A 20764-nucleotide genomic window follows, 5' to 3' on the forward strand; every position below is an offset into this window, starting at 1 on the left:
ATTACGTCATTTCCTTCACGTGAATATACGAATTCAGCCAATCACAGCGCTGCGCTACAATTACAAACCAATCGATAAAGCGGGTTAGCCGAATGAACAGCTGATTGTATTGAATCACTACACGATATTCCCGATGAAATAACCTCCGTGTCTGTGAATCAATGATTCAACTTGAAAGGTTAATCAGAAACCTACATAATTCTAAGATCTTGATTACGAAAAAGGAACCAACTTTCCGAGACTTGTAGATCACATTTTAATTCCAGAAAAAAGGCTATCTGATTTTTGAGTATAAACAATTTTTATTCTACAATTATTAAATGAGACAAATAGCACCAGATTGAACTAACGAAGCAACTGGACGATATCTGATAACGTGCTGGTCACCTTTCACAAGATTCATCACTTCTTCCCTGAAATGGCATATAAAAAACAATCTCTTTAATTTTCTATTTATTGCGGGATCATGGAAATTTTTCATAGTTCCTGGTGCGTGTCGGTTTTGTTAAAAATAACTCTAAACCGGTCACTACTGAAAGAGGCGAATCTAAATGTAGATTCACCACTTCAAGGTCAGTGAAGGCATGAATAACAGGCCAAGGTCACAACTCAAGATAGCCGTTACCTCTGAGTAAACTTTTGTTTAGATGAAAAACTTAAATGCAAGTGGATATTTATAATGTACCTCAAAAACAAATTAAGCATTCATGATTAAATCAATTTACCCAGTATCAGCAGTTTCTTCTTCAACAATTACACCTTCAGTATCTTCTAATACCTTCAGGAATACATAACTATTTAGATTTGGCTTGATCGCTACAAATAGATTATACAAATAGAAATCATCATTTATTTCAGGGTGGCTACTTTTATCTAACTTGCAATTTTCCCAGCAATCACAACAAATTTCCCTGATTTTTAGCTTTCGTACAAAATTTCATGACTTTTTAAAAAGGAAAAGAAAATTCTCTGATATCCCGGTAAGTGGTCACCCTGTTTTTGAGTACATGTACTGTGATTATGTCAGTTTATTGATTTTGCACTTCTTAAAATCCTTTCTTGACATATCATCTAATATTATGCAAGAAACCTGTAAACATTTTCAAATATATCTGATTTCAAATATTTAGTTCGACACAATGCAAAGTAATTGCCACACTCACCAGTCTGTTTAGAATCTATAGTTTGAAGGTTAGGGGGCATATGTCGCAAACCTAATACCTTGAAATGGCTTTCTATGTTTTCTAAATACCTATGAAAACAAATCAAACTAAAGTATACAAAACAATAATACATATGGATAACATAGTTATGACAAATCAGTGAATATGCTGTACATAAAAGAATATGATATAATTATAGTAAAACTACTTCAGCAAATCGCTATGCAATAAACTATCAATAATCACACAATTAATCGTTTGATTGCATTAATTTTGTAAACTCACTCTTTAGCAAATGCGTACTCTTCAGGCGATAAATGTGGAATATCACTTTCACTTCTTTCAGCTTCTTTATCCAATATATAAGAGGTATATTGTTCTATCTATGGAATATAAAATAAACATATGTATCCAAATATCAATTCATTCTCATAAGTTTTAAGATATATTGGAACATATCTGAGCTGTTGGAGATAGCTACCTTTTTTAATCGTGTCCTCAGATAACTGCTTATTACATATCTTATTCGATCAATCTTAAATTAAATGTTCAAGCAAAATATACTTTCATTGCTTTATATTTCAGTACGAGGCTGTGCATTTCTGCACTAGAGTCGACCATAATCTCTGAATATACATACCTCCATTTTATGAATAAAAACTCTAAAATCATTTTTCTTTGCACGTTGTATATTTTCTTCCATCTCTTTTACTTGTTCTAACATACAATCAACAAGATCAGATTTTATTTCAAGCAGTTCCGGGGAAAACTTCTCATTCATCCATGCCTAAAAATAAATGAATCACCAGCAATAATGCAACTGCAGACAGAATTTACGACAATAACAAAAGTACTAAAAGCAAAACCAATGTCCTTGTATAAATTCAACTTTGTGGAGTTTTGAATTCATTTTCTGGCCCAAATTTCTTTTTGTGAAACAGGATCCCAGCCTGGGTTAAAAAAGTTATAAAACCTGGGCCTTGCAAAAGGAGCAACTATAGGCTAAATCAAAATATCACTTATTCGAATTTGCAAAAAGATTATAATTTATCAACAAAAAATAGGTAAAAAAAAAATAAGGGAAGAACGATCATATCGAAACAATCAGATTTTAATTGATGATGCGGATAAAGCTTGGACTGGAGAAGGAACTTGAATGAACGAAGGAAACCCGAGAAGCAGCAGGGAAAAGGAACTGGATCTATAATGGATGGAGGAAGTCGAATGTCAATTGATTTTCGATGATCCGGACTGAATTTGAAAATGTGTCCATACTTCTTCCAACTTTACGAGAACTTCCGAAGCTGTCATCGTTTCTGCCTCTTCATCCTGGGTATGTGGATTACCGTCCAGCTCATCCATCAGTGAATTAGTGGACTTAGCAGCGTAGTTTTTGCAAATAATTTTGGTCCGAGGGATCGGTAATTGTTGTATTTACCGCTACATAAAATTGTTTAACTGCAGGTGTATTAATTTTTGGCATAATTTTGGGATTCGAACCAAACCACTTGAGAAGAGTAGACTTAATCAGATATTAGAGAGTTCGAATCTCGGCCACTAACCCTAACCCTTATTGCAGATTCGAATCCCGATACTGTCCATAATTTACAACATTATCAAATCAGAATTATTTATTCGTAAACGTATAGAAAATAATACTAGAAAACTTTTTCGTATTGTAAATTGTAGTGAAAGTTGGATTAATTTCATTCGTATCCGTGTGGCGTAGGCGTACAGCACGTCTGGGCGAGAGCGGAGAGGAGAGTGAGAATGTAAACATGGCGTCCGCTCGGAGATGTTTAGTTAATGACATTCCATCTTCTACTGATCCGGGCAGAGAACTGTTTGAGGCTTGTCGAAATGGAGATCTGAATAAAGTTAAAAAGCTCGTGAACACTCAGAACGTGAATGCAAAGGATACGGCGGGCCGCAAATCATCCCCTCTTCATTTTGCTGCTGGTAAAAGTCCTAAATCAACAAATCCATCTCCATCCAACAAATCTACAATCAACATTTTACACCCTTTCTGTTTCTATTAATTTCTTCTGATGGTGATTTAACGCTTATTTGGTCCGCAAGTTTCCCATTCACATTCTTTTGCTCTTCCCACACAGGTTTTGGTAGAAAAGATGTAGTTGAGCATTTACTTCAGTGCGGTGCTAATGTACACGCCAGAGATGATGGAGGTTTGATTCCACTTCATAACGCTTGTTCATTCGGACATGCAGAAGTTGTACAATTACTGCTGAAACACGGAGCTGACGCTAATTCCAGAGATAATTGGAACTATACGCCTTTACACGAAGCAGCTATCAAGGGAAAAATTGATGTTTGCATCGGTGGGTTCTCGTTCATTTGCTAATGGCTCCCGATATAATGTTTTTATCCATTCTATCATTTAATCATTTCTTTTGTATAGTTTTATTACAACATAATGCCGATCCTAATATTCGTAATACAGATGGAAAGACAGCTGTAGATCTGGCTGATACATCCGCTAAAGCTGTTCTAACCGGTAAAATGATTTCGTGTAACTATAAGAATGAGTCCTTTGCGGTGTAATCTTTATTTCAATCAATGTTTAATTTTGTAGGAGAATATAAAAAAGATGAACTTCTAGAATCTGCTCGTAGTGGAAATGAAGAGAAAATGGTGTCATTGATAACACCTCTTAATGTCAACTGTCACGCTAATGATGGCAGAAAGGTAAATGTTTAATTGAATTATGTGGTGAAGTCTATTTATTTTTGTCCGTGATCGAATTTTTGGGATACTTCATCTTTTGAACACACACTTCGAATTTTCCCATAATATAACCAGTGAATATTGTCGAAATATAAAAAATGGGCGATCTTATCTATACTCATCATGAGATAATGTTTAGACGTTTAGAATTTTCCATATGGGCGAATACAGTCGGGATCTGATAAGATATATCGTTCATATGAGAAATATATTTATATTTCAGTCTACACCGTTACATCTTGCAGCTGGTTATAATAGAACTCGTATCGTTCAACTGTTACTTCAACATGGAGCTGATGTTCATGCTAAAGATAAAGGGTCGGTTTCATTAAAACTGCTATGAGTTCTACTATTAATTGTCTCAGGATGTTAACTACTCCTACGTGTTGCTATTTATTTCAGTGGATTAGTCCCTCTCCACAATGCCTGTTCTTATGGTCATTTTGAAGTCACCGAGTTACTTCTACAGGTTCGTTCGTTCTTTGTATTGTAAGCAAATGCTTTTCTGATTAGTTAAAACTGAACTATTGTGAAATCGAGATGTTGAATGTTTTTAGCATGGCGCCAGCGTGAATGCTATGGACTTGTGGCAGTTCACTCCGCTACACGAGGCTACATCGAAATCAAGAGTAGAAGTTTGTTCATTACTGCTTGCCCATGGTGCTGATCCTACATTGTCTAATTGTCATTCTAAAACCATATTTGACGTCGCACCGAGCCGAGAACTAGCAGAAAAAATACAATGTAAGTTGGCTTTTTCTTGGGTTATGCTGACTAGAATACGGAGAAGCAATTGTTACTTAAAAATGTTCTTGAATTTTCAGATGAATATAAAGGACATTGTCTATTAGAAGGCGCTCGTCAGGCAGATTTAGCTCGAGTTAAAAAGTATCTATCTTCAGAAATGGTTGGATTTCAGCATCCATTAAATGGTGATACAGCCCTGGTAAGTGAGGGTCTCTTTCTCTGTTATCACATCTAAGGGTGATAGATTCTCATTTGACTATCACCTCAAAAAAAAAACTTTTTCAGCATTGTGCAGTTGCATCTCCTTATCCTAAAAGGAAACAAGTAACCGAAGGCCTGATTAGAAAAGGTGGAAATATGAATGATAAGAATAAAGAGTAAGTCATGCCGTAATCATTAATCAGTAGCTATCGGTATGAGATACAATAAATGCATGTGTTTACAATTTCAGCTTTCTAAATCCACTTCATGTTGCGGCAGAAAAAGGTCATTTGGATGTGATGGATGTTCTCCTTAAACACGGCGCAAAGGTTCTTAATTCCCAATCTCATTTTACTGCTGATGTATACCCAGTATTGTTATCACATTGAGTTATCACAGTCATTTGTGACACTGTTTTCAGGTGAATGCGTTGGATGGTCAGGGTCAGACAGCACTGCATCGATGTGCTCAACAAGGTAATGTTCAAGCTTGTCGCCTGCTGTTGTCGTATGGTGCAGATCGCAGTATTGTCTCATTGCAAGGTTACACAGCAGCTCAATTAGCTACTGATAACGTACAGAAATTACTACGGGGTAAGTGAACCTCATTATACTACAGAAGACTCCCATTTCCATTTGGCCTAGATTATGGAGAGCCCCAGGCAAAATGTTTAGAATAATCCTACTCCAGATCATGTAATGAAGAACCTTCATTGCTCTTGAGAGCCCCGAAATTAACATGGAGAAAAATTTATTGGTCTTTCGAGATCTCTGTCTTCACCGATTATTCATTATTCAGAATTATTGAGGATATTTGATATTTTTTTAACAGAGGATCCTCCAACAGGCGGTACAGATATCGACTTACAACTATTAGAAGCGGCTAAAGCTGGTGACTTAGAGGTGGTCAAGGTAAGATTGAAGATATTCAATATGAATCGGATATAAGACAATCTTTGCATACCAGTAACCCTTTATTTAAACATTACGTTTTACAGAAGTTAGTATCCGTGCACCCGCATGCTGTAAACTGTCGTGATTTAGATGGTCGTCATTCAACTCCTCTACACTTTGCTGCTGGTTATAATAGGGTGGCAGTTGTAGAATATTTGTTACAACATGCAGCTGATGTTCATGCTAAAGATAAGGGGTAAATACACATTTTATGCAGTTGCTTCGATATCACAAAGGTCTATAAACTAGTGATGTATCGTTATTCTATTAACAGCGGATTGGTTCCACTACACAATGCATGTTCATATGGTCATAGCCATGTAGCCGAACTCTTAGTGAAGGTAAGAATCTACCTTAATATCATTAGTCAATATTGTACAATTACTGGAAGGGATTAAAGACTTCATTGTCTTCTCTCGTACTTTCAGCACGGAGCTTGCGTAAACGTTGCTGATTTATGGAAATTTACCCCACTGCACGAGGCTGCGGCTAAAGGAAAATTTGAAATATGTAAATTACTTCTCAAGGTTAGTTTTTCATTCGCAATATCTGCAGACTTTGAGCTGATATGAGTTGCTTTAAAGTTTGGAAATTTTGGTTTCATGTATGAAACGATACAACTGGTAACTCTCCAATAATGGTTATGTTTCAGCACGGTGCTGACCCTCATAAGAAGAACCGTGATGGTAACACTCCTCTCGATTTGGTCAAAGAAGGCGATACCGATGTACAGGATCTGTTACGCGGAGACGCCGCTCTTTTGGAGGCTGCGAAGAAAGGAAATTTAGCTCGCGTTCAAAAATTAGCGACACCCGAAAATATAAACTGTCGAGATTCACAAGGCAGAAATTCTACTCCTCTACATCTTGCTGGTAGGCCACACTACATCCCTGCAACTGATTGTTCAAAAGACGGTTTAACCCGCAAGTTGTTAAGTTGGCTCATGTGGGCAACCAGTCTCTGTAATCTGGTCTGGACGCGGAGGAATTAGAGTGTGAACTGATATTTTCACTTGTTTATTTTCTCTTTAAAAGCTGGATACAACAACGTCGAAGTGTCAGAATTTCTACTTGAAAACGGCGCCGATGTAAATGCCCAAGATAAAGGTGGACTCATACCACTTCATAACGCTTCCTCTTATGGGGTACGTTAGTTCAATACTTTCTATTCTGATATAGTAGATATTTGCTTAATCCCTCTCTTATACTTACTACTACCTATCTAACGATATGCATCTTAAAGTTCTTCTTTTGCTTCATTTTAGCATGTCGATATCGCTGCTCTACTTATCAAATATGATACATGTGTCAACGCTGTTGACCGATGGGGCTTCACTCCTCTGCATGAAGCCGCCCAAAAAGGAAGAACTCAACTCTGCGCCTTATTGGTAAACTGTTGCTCTTCTGTTGGAATATATTCCTAAGAAGAAAAAAAAGCTTTCACATTTGAAATTTTGAATTTTTTTCAGCTGGCTCATGGAGCTGATCCGACGATGAAGAATCAAGAAGGACAAACCCCATTAGATTTAGCGCAAGCTGATGATGTACGCGCGTTATTACAGGACGCTATGCCGTTGTCTTCTGATACCTCGCAAACTCTTCCTATTCCGTTACCCTTGTCTCAATTCAATATGTCAAATTTACCGGCTGGATCGACTTCATCGAATATGTAAGTGTGGTTTCTATTGAAACCTTGCTTCTATTGAATTATCAAACTGAAAATTTACTGATTTGGCTGATGTTTTCAGAAATATTTTATCGAGTATCGGACCAATGGAACCTCCATCGGGTGCTGTCGGAGGCGTGGGTATAACTCCTCAACCCGGAGACGGATGTATGGATAATAATTCCGAATCTGAAAGTGAAACGAACTCCACATCATCGAACGGTGTTATGAGTATCGGAACCTTCCTCAATCAAATAGGACTCGATCATTTAAAAGATATTTTTGAAAAAGAACAAATATCGATGGACATTTTAATCGAAATGGGTCACGAAGAACTGAAGGATATCGGTATTCACGCGTATGGGCATCGGCATAAAATACTGAAAGGAATGGAAAAACTAATAGCTAAACACAGTAATGGTACGATTAATTTCTTTTGTCTATTTTATGAAGAACGTTTTCATTCACACGCGTTTACTTTTCATGATTATTTGAATATATTACAGATCCAGTTCTGGGTGGAAATTTATTCGGAGCTCAATCGGGACACGGAACTCTATTGATTGATCTTCCTCGCGATGATGCAGAGTTCATCACTGTAGAAGATCAGGTCGGTCGTCGGATATGCGTGATAAACCTTTATAGTATGATGTGAGAAATACTGACCATTTTACTTGTCGTTTTAGATGCAGAGTACAATCAGAGAGCACAAGGACAATATTGGAGGATACTTCAGTAGATACAATGTGATTAAGGTAGATAATTTGGCTGATTTGAATGTTTTTAATGCGTGACATGAATTTTCAGTATCATGTCGATGCTAATTTAAATTTCCGTAGATCCAAAAGGTGCGAAATAAGAGATTGTGGGAGCGTTATTGCCACAGACGAAAAGAAGTCAGCGAAGAGAACCATGGACATGATAATGAACGCCTTTTATTCCATGGCTCACCATTTATAAATGCAATTGTACATAAAGGGTTTGATGAACGGCATGCTTATATCGGTGGAATGTTTGGAGCCGGTAAGAATTGTACTTCTTAAATACCCTGTTTATATTCGATTTGAATTATTATTGAACTGTGCTGTTTGAATTATTAGGAATCTATTTTGCCGAGAACTCAAGTAAAAGTAATCAATATGTTTACGGTATTGGAGGTGGAACTGGTTGCCCTGTTCATAAAGATAGATCTTGCTATATATGTCATAAGTAAGAACTCATTCTTAATCGTTTTACACGATATGTTTGGTTCATTCAACTATGAAAGGTATTTGTATTGTTCGTTTTTCAGGCAGCTTTTACTGTGTCGAGTGACCCTTGGAAAATCATTTCTACAATTTAGTGCAATGAAAATGGCGCATGCTCCTCCCGGACATCATTCAGTTATTGGTCGACCTAGCGTAGGTGGCCTGAACTATGCCGAGTATGTTATTTATAGAGGAGAACAGGTTAGTGTTGTGTCATATCATGTTTACTATGAAATTTGTCCGATATGCACTAGGTAACACACATAAAGCTATCAGTTATGACTCTTCATCCAGAATACAATGATAACTGTTAAGTTGGTTTTTGTAAATAAAGCAAAGCATTGCCAATTGTTTTATTTCTATTTCAGGGATATCCGGAATACTTGATAACCTATCAATTGGTTAAAGGTGAAGTTACCGATATGAAAAAACCGGATTGATTAGAATACTGACGAAAACATTTTAATCGTTTGATACAAGACTTGTCGGATATAATATCATTATCATTTCTGTACATGAATTTCATACTTTTTTACGTGGAAATCGACCATTAGATTCTTTTGTTCCTGGATGGATTTTGTTTGTAACTCTTGGATAGTTATATCTATTGCTAATATCTAGTCATCAAAAATACAAATTGTACAAATCATGCCGACAATAATTTTTGTAACTGAACAAATGAATAGTACCTTTCATGTAAAATTGAATCTTTAGTTTTAATATATTATTATTATTATTATTATATGTAGTAGAACATTATCACTTGTAATCAACCTGTTGAAAATAAATGTTTGGCTTATTTGTTAAATCTGTTGAATCAATCTTATTCATTTAGCATACATGGTTTGTAGAAAGAAGGATTAAGCAAAAATAAGCACTTTTGTTGAGGAAAAAGTAGCACTTTCTTTTTGTTGAGTCGTGCCCATGACAGACATTATATCCGTATCCGCCCATTGCAAACCATAGCAAATTACCAACTAGACCAACTGACCCTGTACACATGATTAAATTCTTATCTTTTTAACCAAAATAAAAAAGAAATATATGAAAAATATTGGGACATATTTCTTTTACAAGTAGCTTCCAATGCTTAGTTATTTAGAGAACAATTTCATTGAATGAGGTATTCGAATTGCCCAGATTCAGCTGGGTACAGAGAAATAGTGGTCAGATCTCGACCGTCTAGTGCTGCCCCTTTGTATAATGAAAGCGAAGGAAACGTGAACTAATATGATATTCGCTTGCCAGAGTCCTAGAGTGGTCTTAGTGGACAAACTATTTACCGATTTGCGGGCTGGTTTCTGAAAAAAATCTAAAAAAGAACAGCACTGAACTGAAACTACCCCGAGTTAATTTGTATCAGATAATTTCCATTATGTTTGCGAGATCGAGGGCGACGGGTGGATAAGTTGTCAACATCCCAAGACTGACTTCAACACTGCATGGGCTATTTTATACCGAATGACCTCACAAGAACTAAGACTGATAAACATTTCATTTTATTTATTACAGTGAACATGATTACGAAAGCATTTGTAAGATTTGTTTGGCACGGTCACTCTTTTCTTTCAATTTGTCGCTACCTGAAAGAGCAAAAAGTGAAGTTTATGTTAAACGTTCTTGGTTAATAGTCATAAAGTAGATGTTGAGCGCTTACCCTCGGCCTCAGAATCACTGGGTGGATCAGTTTCTATCATTTTCTCCGCTTGTTCTATTGTACTTTCTCTAGCTTTACCTTTCATATCGACCATATACTCTAACAATGATTGGAAATGCTTATCTGATATCTGAAATGAGTCGTTATCTTTTTTATTCATTCTAACAAACAATAAAATCTTTATAATCATACAAAAACAAACCTTATCACTGTCATAGAGATTTCTTAATAACCAGACTTGTCGTGTTTTTTTGAAATGCCAATTTTTACGATCTGATTTCCACAGCTTTAGATAATCTAAACTGAATTCAGCTTGAGTTGCTTTTTCCTTCCGTTTCGCCTTTTTAGATTTTTTTGCAGGGGTTTCAGTGGAACCTGGTTCTGTGTCGTTTTGTTCAGGATCTTTAGTCTCTTCGTGTGATCGTTTCTTACTCTTCTTTTTTTCAAGCTTCTTAGGAGACTCTTGTTCTGTGTCAACTGATTCTATTTCTGTAACAACCTCTGTAGGTTCCTCAATCTTTTTTACTTTTTTGGTTTTTATCTTTTTCTTTTTAGAACTGTCAGGGCACTCGGTCTCATTCTGTTTCAATTTTTTGGCAGGGGTTTTGACATTAGAATGCACCATTTTTAATAACAACCTATGTGAAAAAAGCAAAAAATGTGAAAAATTTTCTTTGTCTTAAATCAGCGTAAATCAGACAGAGTAATATTGTTAATGTTATATCAGACAAAAATATTAAGTTACCCATATACTACTACTGAGAGTCAGTGTCTGTCAGTGAAACACTACAGCGTCACAGCAATCTCATTATATTTCTAACAATAAGCTCATTAAATCGATTAAACAACAATAAATTAATCAAGAGACTTACAATTCAAGATGTGAAACAAATAATTTCAACAAATGTACGGTCGAACACGTGTGTATTGAATTGTATTGAGATGGGAAATAAAGCAAAGTTGTTGTGTTGTGGCTGTAATATTTCATAATTCCTCGCTTGCCGCAATCACTTTGACCTTCACCTCTATCACCAGCAAGATCAAAATGGCGACTATGTTACGGCCCGCTGCATCCCGTTTAGGAACCGCTTTTAAGCTTTCATCACGGCTTTTTGTAGCCCAACAACGAACTAGAAATTATGCCGACATGGCTTTCACATTCGCCAGTCCCAGCGAGGTTCGTATTCAACGGAATTATTGTCGAAAAATAGAATTTTATTGGGAGAATTTCTCAGTCAAAGTTTAATTCAATTAAAATGATTTTATTGCCCTTTTTCTTGATTTAGGTATTGTACAACAAGGCGGCCGTGAAACAAGTCGACGTTCCCTCGATGAGTGGTAGTTTTGGTATTCTACCCGAGCATGTACCATCATTAGCCGTTCTTAAACCAGGAGTGGTTACCGTTTATGAGGAAGATGGTTCACAAAATAAATATTTTGGTATGCACAAGGCATTTAATTTTTCAGAGGCAGCAGCAGCAGTGTATGCATATTTCTTTGAGTATTAATCTGTAGCCCTTAGTTCTGATACAAATAGTCACAGGGGCCTGACACCGGTATCCTAGGTACTGTATCAAAATTCTTTGAGATATATATTTTTTTACAGTACCTAGGATACTGGGGTCAAAAACATGTTGCATCTGGCCCCAGTGAAATAAGTGGGCACTTTTTTAAAGCATGCTGATAAAAACTGTCCTTGTTACAGTTCATTTGTTAGCAATTCATTAAAAATCCTGAACACTACTGTAGTCTTAAGTGATCAAAATGGGAAGAATGGCGATTAAATATTGATTGTTGAGAGGGTTAAACTGCATTAATACGGCTCATTTATGAGTTAGGATATGCTGAAAGTGTTAGATGGCGCTACCGTGCTGTATATCCGAATTTGACCAGAAAATCTGTAGATTTAATAAAGTGAAGTGTTGATTTATTTTTGATGTTATTTATTCATACAGTAAGCAGTGGTTCTGTTACAATCAATGATGATTCATCAGTACAGGTATTGGCCGAAGAAGCTGTTCCAGTTGATCAACTCGATGCCCAGGTAAAAACTACTATTGTTCCTGGCTATTAATACATATTTTTCAAATTTGAATGTTCAGTTTTGTTACTTGATTTAGGTCTCAAAATGACCAGAATTGATGGGCAGTTCCCCTGTCTTCCCATTCAGGTTGCCATTCATCAAGACAAAATATTGCTAAAACCTGAAAATTTGACTCGTCCTCGTGGAAATTGCATATTTTCAGATTTATTCCTTCAAAATATCTAACACTGAGGGTGGAACCCCGCTTATGGCCTGACAAAATGTGCTTTATCGGAAAAAATATCTTTTCTTCTTCTGTCTTCCAATTTCGCTAGATCTGCTCCTTTCATCATTATCCGTACTATTTTTGTGTATGAGTGTTAGATGTTTTATTTCTTATTTTATAGATGATTCGCGATGGTATGACGAAGGCATCGCAGGATCTCACATCTGCATCAACCGACGTAGCCAAGGCAGAAGCCGAAATAGCCATTGAATGTTACGATTCTCTATTGAAAGCCATGGACACTCATTAATACTAACTAAACTCTTAGCGCGTGTTGTGTGAAAATTACGAATTATTTATAGAATTAAAATGAAGGTTTTCCCGGCCTGATTTGAATATTCCAATGATATGTCTTGAAAAATGGTAGTTTGTACAAATAACACTGCAGAATAATACCAGGCAGTTTACTTGTTAATAAAAATAGGTTTTCAAATGATATCTAAAATATCTTGTCCTCTGTGAGATGGGATTTTTTTTCTTTCATCTCGGGTCTTCCAGTGGCAATTTTTTTCCAAAGTGTATTTGCTGATGAAACTAAGGTAAGCTATAACCGATGATCACTACGTAACAGATGGTTGCAGAACTTTGAATTTACTTTATTCAAACATATTTTAGAATAATGAATTTTTTTTATAAGAACATATCATAACAGTTAATATATACACAGTACTGTAATACGATGCCGTTTTTCAGCCATAGTTTTCAATCTCTGCCATTATTTCGGTTGATGGAGTAAATTGGCCTGTGACTTTGATTATTTCACATTTTAGCAGGAACTGAAAATACAAAACAATTTTGAAACGACTGGACGAACTCGAATGTTATCGGATTAGATATTCATCGGTCTTTTTACTTACTTTCAACAATTTCGTTTTGTCTTTCAAATTGCGGACATGCCATTAGTGTACAACCGGCGACTCCTGGATGGGCGCTACAGAAACACGAGTTGCAATCGTTCTTGAATACGAGTCCGATATCTTTTTCACCGTTACACACTTCTTTCGGTGTTCCGTATATCGGTGGACATCCTATTCTAGTACAGGCAGCTAGTCCCGGCGCATTGGAACAAGTGCAATAATTACAGTCGTGTTTGAAGTGTTTACCGCTGTCTTCGGGACCGTGGCAGATTCCTTTCGGCGTTCCAGTCAGTTCATTGTTGTGACCGCCTATTGGTCGCGGTACAGCAGGAACTACCCGACATGTGATGCTCACAATCAGCGCAGAGAATACAACAAATTTCAACATTTTTCCTGAAAGAACAATTTCAATATCACACTGTTTGATAATTTTTTGATGCGATAAACGCCTACAAAGCGTAAAATATTACCTAATGACGCCCCCCACGCCCAAGCTGACGCGTATATTTTTTTCTGATTCAGATTCTACAGACAGTTGGAAAACTGGAGTAACCAGTATATATTCAAGGATATATCTAAGGCCCCGTTTGCATATACCGGTATTCACCGAAACTAGCATTTTTATGAAATAAATTTTGTTGAAAAACCGACGAAGGGTTTAAAATCACTGATACATAACACAAATTGCCCAGTTAATTAAATTTCGATCGAACAAATGCTTTATAACTGCATTAGAAAAGGAAAATCTTATTACAAAAATTTGAATTTTTTTCGAAAATCTAGACTCACCTTCAGTTTGGCACTTCTCGTAGCTTGTGCACTTTTCTACTTCTCTAACCCGTACTGGATCGAAATGATATGATACGATTTATTATATACTGACCCGATAATGATAATTGTAATCATTCGGTCATAAAACATTTTGCCAAAGAGTTGACCTAATATTTATATGCCTCTTGATAGCTAGTCAGGCCGGAATTCGGTAATTCGACTCGAGACTCGTGAAAATATTATGGGGTGAAAAAAACTGCCTTAAAGTGCACACTTTTCGATCACGCATAAAAATGAAATAATAGATCATCGATAATTTTCCATTATCTGAAAAAGGTTCTGGTCACTCATTGAAATATGGAAAGGCTATTTAAATGAGGTTTTCGCACTAAGACGAATCATCGCCGCAGCTGTGCAGTTTATCGGCAGGATTCGAGCCTAAAGCAGTGAAGTGATGATCCTCTGGTGGAGAGAAACTAATAGCAACAGTTTGACAAGTTCTGTTGACGTTTATACATGTCATTTGTCATGTTTTGTCGCCGTTACTAACTAATTATCGTGCACAGAGTTATGAATCTTTTTCCAATTCAAAGGGAAAATGAAGGCCTTAAAACTGAGGTTAGTAATAAAGTGAAATTGTGGGTTAATTGGTGTGAAAACGAGATCATGTTTTGTCCGATTGCACTATGTACCGCAATGGACGGATTTGATTGAAAATAGTTGTGTTATTTCTTTATGTAGCTTTCAATTTGCCAGAGGAAGTTAGACAGCAAATGTGAAGCTTTGCTGATACTTAGCGGAGAACTGGACCAATGTCGCAGTGAACGGGATCAGTTCAAATTGATGGCAGAACAACTACGTGAGCGATATCAAGATCTGAAAAGACAAGTTACAGGAAAGGTAGGTGTACTGTCCTATATCCCCAAAAAAATATCCTAATGGAGTTTTTATCATTGATACTGGTTTTATCCATCCACTATCAAACTGACCTGGCCCTATGACATGTTGGACACAGTAGAAATATCACTAAACAGTTTTTCGATATCCTCTTTATTGTATTGATTAATGAGTTGAATGTTTTGGTATTTACATAATAAAGAGTCCTGGAGGAGGCAATAATTACTCGGAACCAGAATCTAATGAAGTCGATCGCTATGGTGGAAAGAATGAGGTAAATGAAAACTAAATGCTTCATTTTTACATTCGATGGAATGAAAATTTGTTGACGTTAAGAATTGACCTGTTCTGTTTGTAGAATCTATCGTTGAGGTTGTATCAATGTAAAGACGCAAATAAATGCCTTCAATTTGAAGTGGATGATTTGAAACAGAAATTAAACGATGCCCAGGGTGATATCAAGGTTAGTTCAATTAAACAAATGGTCATTAGTCTAGTAATGGAAGCTGTTGATTCTAAAACATCTCTAAGAGTAATTGCAACACCACATGTTTGTATTTACAGCTATTACGTGAGCAAATAGCTCGACAGAGAGTCGGTACAACAGATGAAGGAATGAATACTCGACATTTTCCTGCTTATGAGAGAGAAGATCTGGTGAAACAATTAGAGGCTAAACAGGAAAAGGTAAAATCTGCTTGTTCTAAAATCAGTGCGGGTTATTGGTTAGCGCTGTCCCCTGGGGAGATATTTATCCTCATCGCCTCTCTCTACCCAGTAGTAAATAGATACCAGGCCTGATAGATGATTCCTAAGCGTCGATTAGAGTTGTTCAGATGTTCTCCCTCGGTAGAGATGTATGATACATAGAGATAGGCTGGGGGTAATGATACCAACTCTGGATGGATTTAGCACTGTATAAGCCTCATCATTATCATTATTATTATTATTGTCACATACTAGTAAGTTTTTGAGATGTATTTGATTATTGTCTGCTAGGACTCCTGAGTTGGTTTATCTATCTGAATTATTCAAGAGATAACCTCTGTACTGTGGGAATTGGATCACATCACATTATTTTTCATTTCACAGTGGCTTATGCGGGCATAAAAAGACTGTGAAGGATTTAACTGTAAGGGTTTAACGTCAAGTTGGGCTCCACCAAATTTATGCCACAATAGTTAGCCTATTGGATATCATTGGAGTTAGAAGTGTAAATATGGACACTGCCTATTTATCATTTATTTTGTAGTATAATAGTTTTTCATTACAAGCTTTTATATTTGTGGCTTATCATAAAAAATGCTTCATTTCTAATTTCTAGTTTCTACAATTGGAACGCGATTTACAGCAAGTTCTCGACGAAAAAGAGGAACTAGTGACAGAACGTGATACGTACAAGAATAAATACGATCGGTTGAATATAGAACTGAACTATGTGTTGAAAGGAGACGAAAAACGTATCGTAGATATCGATGCTATGTCAATGGAAAATAGGTATGTTAAACAAACACAGATAATCACGACTGAGTTCGTTAGAAATCACACGATAATTTCAGTGAAAGACGGAAAGTTCTTGATTAAATATGACAGTATATTTAGAGTTTTGGCCATAAACTAATAACAGGGCGTTTCATTGATTTTTTGAGACAAAACAGGGAATAGATTTGGAATTTGTCAGTTATTACCATGGTTTTTACTATGATAGATGTCACCCAGGTTGATGGATATACTCGTAGGGGTAACTTAGATACCCAATCTATGAAACTGGTCCCTGGAAAATAGGAAGTCTTTCATTTGAGATTTGATATGTGCTTTCTTCCAGATACCTTAAAGAAAGACTCAATCAAATGGAAGAGGAGAAATCAATGGCAATGGCCACCGTGACGAAGTATAAAAGTATTTTGGAGAAAAAGAAAAATCGTAGCGGTATGAAAATTGGTCAGAACCGAAGTGGGGGAGTTGTAATATCACAGAAACAAGGTGAGTGTTATACTGGCTATTATATTTCACAATGTTATTGGATATTTATGGTGTATATATGGTTTCTAGTACAGCAGCTGTTGGATAGTACTACTAGTGTTCAGGTTACTGCTCAAGCGTTGTCTGATTTACAAGGTCTGGCGCGAGCTTTATTAGAATCTCTCAACGATAAAACATTGGCATTGTCTCACCAACGGAAAACTAACAAGTAAGTGTAAATTGATATTTACTGTATACCGGTACTAATGATACTTCTTGACCAACACTCATATCGTTGCAATATTTTCAGAATTTTGGGAACTCGCGTGGCTGAATTAGAGAAAAAGTTAAAAACTTTAGAAGTTTCAGGACTTTGGAATATTCCGGGTAAATTACGATCATGAATTATCTGAAATTTCTATTTGGGAAGAGATTATGAGTAACTGAATTATTCTCTGATTTGCAGGCAGAGCGCCGAGTCTGGAGAAAATGAGATTAGAATGCGATGAAATTAAGACATTGATACCAAACGCTGCTTTAGTGATCACCGGTGAACGTTCAGATGTTAGTACGGAAATCGGTAGTGATTTAGAGTTGAGCAGCTCTGAATCAACGCCTGAACACAGACTTACAAAAAACCATAACGCTGGCATCTGCCTGGAAGATTTAGATCTATTACCGACGAAAGAGGAAACATGTCAAGATGTTCAAGGTAAGAGAAACTTGTTTTGAATGTAGATCTGCCAACTTTCAGTATTTTGTCACTATTTTCATTGTCCTGATAAATACTGATTTGTTTAATCTGTACAGAAATGTGAAATATGTTACTGATCATCTCGCTTATATTGAGTACTGATTAATTTGAAAATTTTCTTTCATATTTCAATGAAATTTTCCTGGAAGAAAAATCAACTCGTTACTGCACTTTCCAGGGGTTGGCAGTCGTGTGATTGTCACGTGAAAAATTTCTAAACGATTTCATTGAAGAACTATTTATTCCGTTTATTTTAGATGCAGATTTGGACTCCGTTCTGTCACCTCTGATCAATCCATGTAATGATAAACTACCGATAATCTGTGAACGAGATTATAATTCGTCTAAAGACGATACGACGAATCCACACGACAATCATCCGCGCTCACACGACGAGGAGGTTATTCCTCAGAAGAATGAGGAACTTATAACTGATAATGATGAGGATGACGAGGAAAATTATGACAGCGGGGATGAACAACTGCAGTCACTGCTCGGTAAGGCTACGTCGAAACTAACATCGAACAATGAAACGTCTTCTCCTCAACGTCAGTGTAAAGACAGTAATGTGCCCAGTTTAATGGCGCGTTTACAACTATCGGAATCTCGAGCCGCGTCGGGTTCGATGAAACAAACTAGTGGATTAAACTCTAAAGAATCGTCTTTAGATGAATCAGCAGAATTACCGGAGATGGTATAGGGTAGTCAGTGCTGTATCTAGTCAAAGTATTATGTAACGCAACAAACATTGTTGACATATTTTTTTGTATGGAATAATGGAACATTCATTCCGTCTATCAATCTACGGTCCTTTTCAATTGTGGTCTTACAGAAGAGCAATTATCTGTTCTTCTCTTACGACAATCGCGTTTGGAAGTATTTGTCAATTCTACCGGCAGAAATCTTCTATAGAGAAGAATATTCCGTCTCCTGGAAGAGCGCAATTGAAAAGGCCCTGATAGAAACGGTTGAAATGAAAATGGCTGCTCCCACCCGTGACTGGTCTTACGTGGTGGATGATACCATATCGAATTGATGTAAGCACTGAGCTGGTTCACTCAGTCATATCTTGACGAACTAAATCGGCAAACTGAGTTGATCGATCTTAAATGAATTAGGGATTTGTATGTATATGTATGTATATGTATGTTTATGTATGTTTATGTATGTGTATGTATGCATGTTTGTTATTGTTATATGATATGCTACCGCAGTGATGTGTTGATATTTCCATATCATTGAATCCTGTCACCCAGGAGTCTTGGGAGTCATGTGTTACCGACTGGACTATTGTCAGTGTGAGAGCTGTTACGAACAAGTTTGAACTTTTATCATTTGAATGCATTTCTAGTCAGAGACATCACAGTTGATAACGATTGAATATTTATTCATCGTTCCATTTAACGTTATTATTACGTAACATAAATATATAATTGTGCGAATATTGTTTATTTATGAATTATTAGAAAGGTTTTGTTATTTGGGAGACTTCATCGTTCAGACCATGTTATTACTGATTGATAATATAGCCTAGTTTAGTAGGTCTATATAGACCTATAATAGATAGTGTAAGTTATTTAGACGCGTGATCTGAGGTTATTATACATGTTTGTGTCGATTGTTAATTCCGTTATTACAAAGGTTTAATCGCTCTAGATTATGTACGATAATGTGACATATTACGAGTAAATTTCCAAACCAAACACATCGTATTTGTTCAGTGACATGGTAAATAAAATACTATTTTCTAAAAAAAGCAACATAAATGCACTCTCGTTTGATTAATTCTGGTCCACAAAAGACGTCTTTTGATTTCATTTTACGCCGTAACTCGTTCCAACTAAAGTTGATAACGCAGTGAAATATGACGAATAAAGGATTCTCGTTCCCTGGCTACTGGTCATTCGTAGAACTCTGTTCATTACGTTTTCTTGCACGGCCCTCTCTGGAAAGAGTAAAACAGCATGAAGGAATGGCATCCACCGTATCAGTGACTGGTTACGTGTATGATATCGGACCTTCTTGGCTCTCGTCCGTTGGGTCCAGTTTATCATTCCAAAGAGCTGCTGATAAATCACTTCCACACTTGCCAGTGGTGGCATTGCGAGTATACCCGACAACGCACGCGCAATAATGACCTCCTACTGAATTCCTGCAAAACTCATAACCTTTCGTGCAGTTATTCAGGTTTTCGGCGCATTCGTCAATATCTGTAACAGATATCAATTACCAGATAGTCAATACATGTTTATAATATTTTCTTGAGGAATGCCCAGAAAGGACGTACCAATACATAACTCATAACGCATGTCCCATTTGAAACCAGCATTGTCCGCTTCACAATCGCATGTATAGTTCATTCTATTCTTCACTAAATCATCAAAACTAGTATTTTCTTGGAATTTCACTTCACACGATGATGCAGATCCAATTCCATGGCACGGATTCTCGCAGTGGTTATCGGAAAAACAGGTTGCTTTATATTCGTCTGGTAGACGTTCTCTATCCTCTAAAGAGTTGAGTGTTACTGCCGCTTTCCGCTCAAATTTCTTGCCGAAACACGGATCTGAAAATGGATACAAAACTTTTATTCTGAGAGCATTCCATGAGAAAGCGCAGATTATATCAGTCATTTTTTTTGTTCCCCAAATACGAAATTCTCACAAATATTTGTTTCGGTAGAATTCGATCAAAACGGCACAGTTCTGCAGATTTCTGACGACTAACGTCATTTTGATTTCTATTTCTATTTCAAACCTGGACAAAAGACATGGTAAGCAGCCATATAAGGCTGTTTGAATTTATCAAAATGAAGCCATTTGTCGAGATGTCGGAA

The 20764-nt window shown here is 36.6% G+C and overlaps 6 protein-coding genes across 7 annotated transcripts; 3 read left to right on the forward strand and 3 right to left on the reverse strand.

Annotated features, from left to right (window-relative positions):
- Positions 1–316: 316 nt before the first annotated feature.
- On the reverse strand, positions 317–2602 carry LOC141898454 (DNA replication complex GINS protein SLD5-like). The gene is made up of 7 exons (XM_074784342.1): positions 2439–2602; positions 1804–1950; positions 1645–1698; positions 1449–1546; positions 1164–1252; positions 726–816; positions 317–413 (listed from the first exon to the last, which is right to left on the reverse strand). The coding sequence occupies exons 1-7, from the start codon at positions 2523–2525 to the stop codon at positions 317–319; spliced, it is 663 nt and encodes a 220-aa protein (XP_074640443.1). The 5' UTR covers positions 2526–2602.
- Positions 2603–2940: 338 nt separating this feature from the next.
- Positions 2941–9470, forward strand: LOC141898453 (poly [ADP-ribose] polymerase tankyrase-1-like). The gene is made up of 26 exons (XM_074784341.1): positions 2941–3122; positions 3278–3502; positions 3583–3678; positions 3757–3869; positions 4132–4226; positions 4311–4377; positions 4466–4652; positions 4733–4854; positions 4941–5032; positions 5107–5185; positions 5278–5449; positions 5688–5767; positions 5854–6005; positions 6084–6150; positions 6238–6336; positions 6462–6681; positions 6844–6953; positions 7074–7196; positions 7278–7477; positions 7557–7894; positions 7981–8084; positions 8161–8229; positions 8314–8497; positions 8575–8683; positions 8766–8922; positions 9090–9470. Exons 1-26 carry the CDS (start codon positions 2942–2944, stop codon positions 9159–9161), a joined length of 3513 nt encoding a protein of 1170 aa, XP_074640442.1. The 5' UTR covers position 2941; the 3' UTR covers positions 9162–9470.
- Positions 9471–10202: 732 nt separating this feature from the next.
- Positions 10203–11319, reverse strand: LOC141900065 (cholesin-like). The gene is made up of 4 exons (XM_074786778.1): positions 11251–11319; positions 10581–11016; positions 10379–10508; positions 10203–10304 (listed from the first exon to the last, which is right to left on the reverse strand). Exons 2-4 carry the CDS (start codon positions 11001–11003, stop codon positions 10243–10245), a joined length of 615 nt encoding a protein of 204 aa, XP_074642879.1. The 5' UTR covers positions 11004–11016; positions 11251–11319; the 3' UTR covers positions 10203–10242.
- A 77-nt stretch (positions 11320–11396) lies between these two features.
- On the forward strand, positions 11397–12948 carry LOC141900066 (ATP synthase F(1) complex subunit delta, mitochondrial-like). The gene is made up of 4 exons (XM_074786779.1): positions 11397–11555; positions 11665–11818; positions 12334–12422; positions 12809–12948. Exons 1-4 carry the CDS (start codon positions 11424–11426, stop codon positions 12935–12937), a joined length of 504 nt encoding a protein of 167 aa, XP_074642880.1. The 5' UTR covers positions 11397–11423; the 3' UTR covers positions 12938–12948.
- LOC141900067 (uncharacterized) lies at positions 12333–14446 on the reverse strand. Its single transcript, XM_074786780.1, has 3 exons — positions 14334–14446; positions 13545–13937; positions 12333–13463 (listed from the first exon to the last, which is right to left on the reverse strand). The coding sequence occupies exons 2-3, from the start codon at positions 13930–13932 to the stop codon at positions 13447–13449; spliced, it is 405 nt and encodes a 134-aa protein (XP_074642881.1). The 5' UTR covers positions 13933–13937; positions 14334–14446; the 3' UTR covers positions 12333–13446.
- A 351-nt stretch (positions 14447–14797) lies between these two features.
- LOC141899657 (coiled-coil domain-containing protein 149-like) lies at positions 14798–19647 on the forward strand. Of its 2 annotated transcripts, XM_074786086.1 has the most exons (11): positions 14798–14933; positions 15057–15215; positions 15415–15486; positions 15571–15675; positions 15777–15899; positions 16537–16709; positions 17038–17195; positions 17265–17403; positions 17485–17561; positions 17641–17886; positions 18186–19647. In XM_074786086.1, exons 1-11 carry the CDS (start codon positions 14886–14888, stop codon positions 18626–18628), a joined length of 1743 nt encoding a protein of 580 aa, XP_074642187.1. In that variant the 5' UTR covers positions 14798–14885; the 3' UTR covers positions 18629–19647. The 2 variants fall into 2 exon arrangements, with proteins under 2 accessions (XP_074642187.1, XP_074642186.1); XM_074786085.1 differs by having other exon boundaries at positions 17038–17403.
- The last annotated feature ends 1117 nt before the right edge of the window (positions 19648–20764 follow it).

This window comes from Tubulanus polymorphus, chromosome 2, assembly GCF_964204645.1.
Source record: "Tubulanus polymorphus chromosome 2, tnTubPoly1.2, whole genome shotgun sequence".
In the NCBI taxonomy this organism is placed as follows: Eukaryota; Metazoa; Nemertea; class Palaeonemertea; order Tubulaniformes; family Tubulanidae; genus Tubulanus; species Tubulanus polymorphus.

What these genes read in the sequence shown, in the direction of transcription:
- LOC141898454 (XM_074784342.1), bottom strand. Translation starts at nt 2,525, where the DNA reads ATGGATGAGCTGGACGGTAATCCACATACCCAGGATGAAGAGGCAGAA. An exon ending in GAGTACGCATTTGCTAAAGA is followed by an intron (nt 1,253 to 1,448) that starts GTGAGTTTACAA and finishes TTGTTTTCATAG; the next exon opens with GTATTTAGAAAACATAGAAA. An exon ending in TATAGATTCTAAACAGACTG is followed by an intron (nt 817 to 1,163) that starts GTGAGTGTGGCA and finishes ATCTATTTGTAG; the next exon opens with CGATCAAGCCAAATCTAAAT.
- LOC141898453 (XM_074784341.1), top strand. Translation starts at nt 2,942, where the DNA reads ATGGCGTCCGCTCGGAGATGTTTAGTTAATGACATTCCATCTTCTACT. An exon ending in GTTCATGCTAAAGATAAAGG is followed by an intron (nt 4,227 to 4,310) that starts GTCGGTTTCATT and finishes TATTTATTTCAG; the next exon opens with TGGATTAGTCCCTCTCCACA. An exon ending in TCATCACTGTAGAAGATCAG is followed by an intron (nt 8,085 to 8,160) that starts GTCGGTCGTCGG and finishes TTGTCGTTTTAG; the next exon opens with ATGCAGAGTACAATCAGAGA.
- LOC141900065 (XM_074786778.1), bottom strand. Translation starts at nt 11,003, where the DNA reads ATGGTGCATTCTAATGTCAAAACCCCTGCCAAAAAATTGAAACAGAAT. An exon ending in ATCTCTATGACAGTGATAAG is followed by an intron (nt 10,509 to 10,580) that starts GTTTGTTTTTGT and finishes GACTCATTTCAG; the next exon opens with ATATCAGATAAGCATTTCCA. An exon ending in CAGTGATTCTGAGGCCGAGG is followed by an intron (nt 10,305 to 10,378) that starts GTAAGCGCTCAA and finishes TTGCTCTTTCAG; the next exon opens with GTAGCGACAAATTGAAAGAA.
- LOC141900066 (XM_074786779.1), top strand. Translation starts at nt 11,424, where the DNA reads ATGGCGACTATGTTACGGCCCGCTGCATCCCGTTTAGGAACCGCTTTT. An exon ending in CATTCGCCAGTCCCAGCGAG is followed by an intron (nt 11,556 to 11,664) that starts GTTCGTATTCAA and finishes TTCTTGATTTAG; the next exon opens with GTATTGTACAACAAGGCGGC. An exon ending in TTGATCAACTCGATGCCCAG is followed by an intron (nt 12,423 to 12,808) that starts GTAAAAACTACT and finishes CTTATTTTATAG; the next exon opens with ATGATTCGCGATGGTATGAC.
- LOC141900067 (XM_074786780.1), bottom strand. Translation starts at nt 13,932, where the DNA reads ATGTTGAAATTTGTTGTATTCTCTGCGCTGATTGTGAGCATCACATGT.
- LOC141899657 (XM_074786085.1), top strand. Translation starts at nt 14,886, where the DNA reads ATGAATCTTTTTCCAATTCAAAGGGAAAATGAAGGCCTTAAAACTGAG. An exon ending in ATGAAGGCCTTAAAACTGAG is followed by an intron (nt 14,934 to 15,056) that starts GTTAGTAATAAA and finishes TTCTTTATGTAG; the next exon opens with CTTTCAATTTGCCAGAGGAA. An exon ending in TAGAGGCTAAACAGGAAAAG is followed by an intron (nt 15,900 to 16,536) that starts GTAAAATCTGCT and finishes TCTAATTTCTAG; the next exon opens with TTTCTACAATTGGAACGCGA.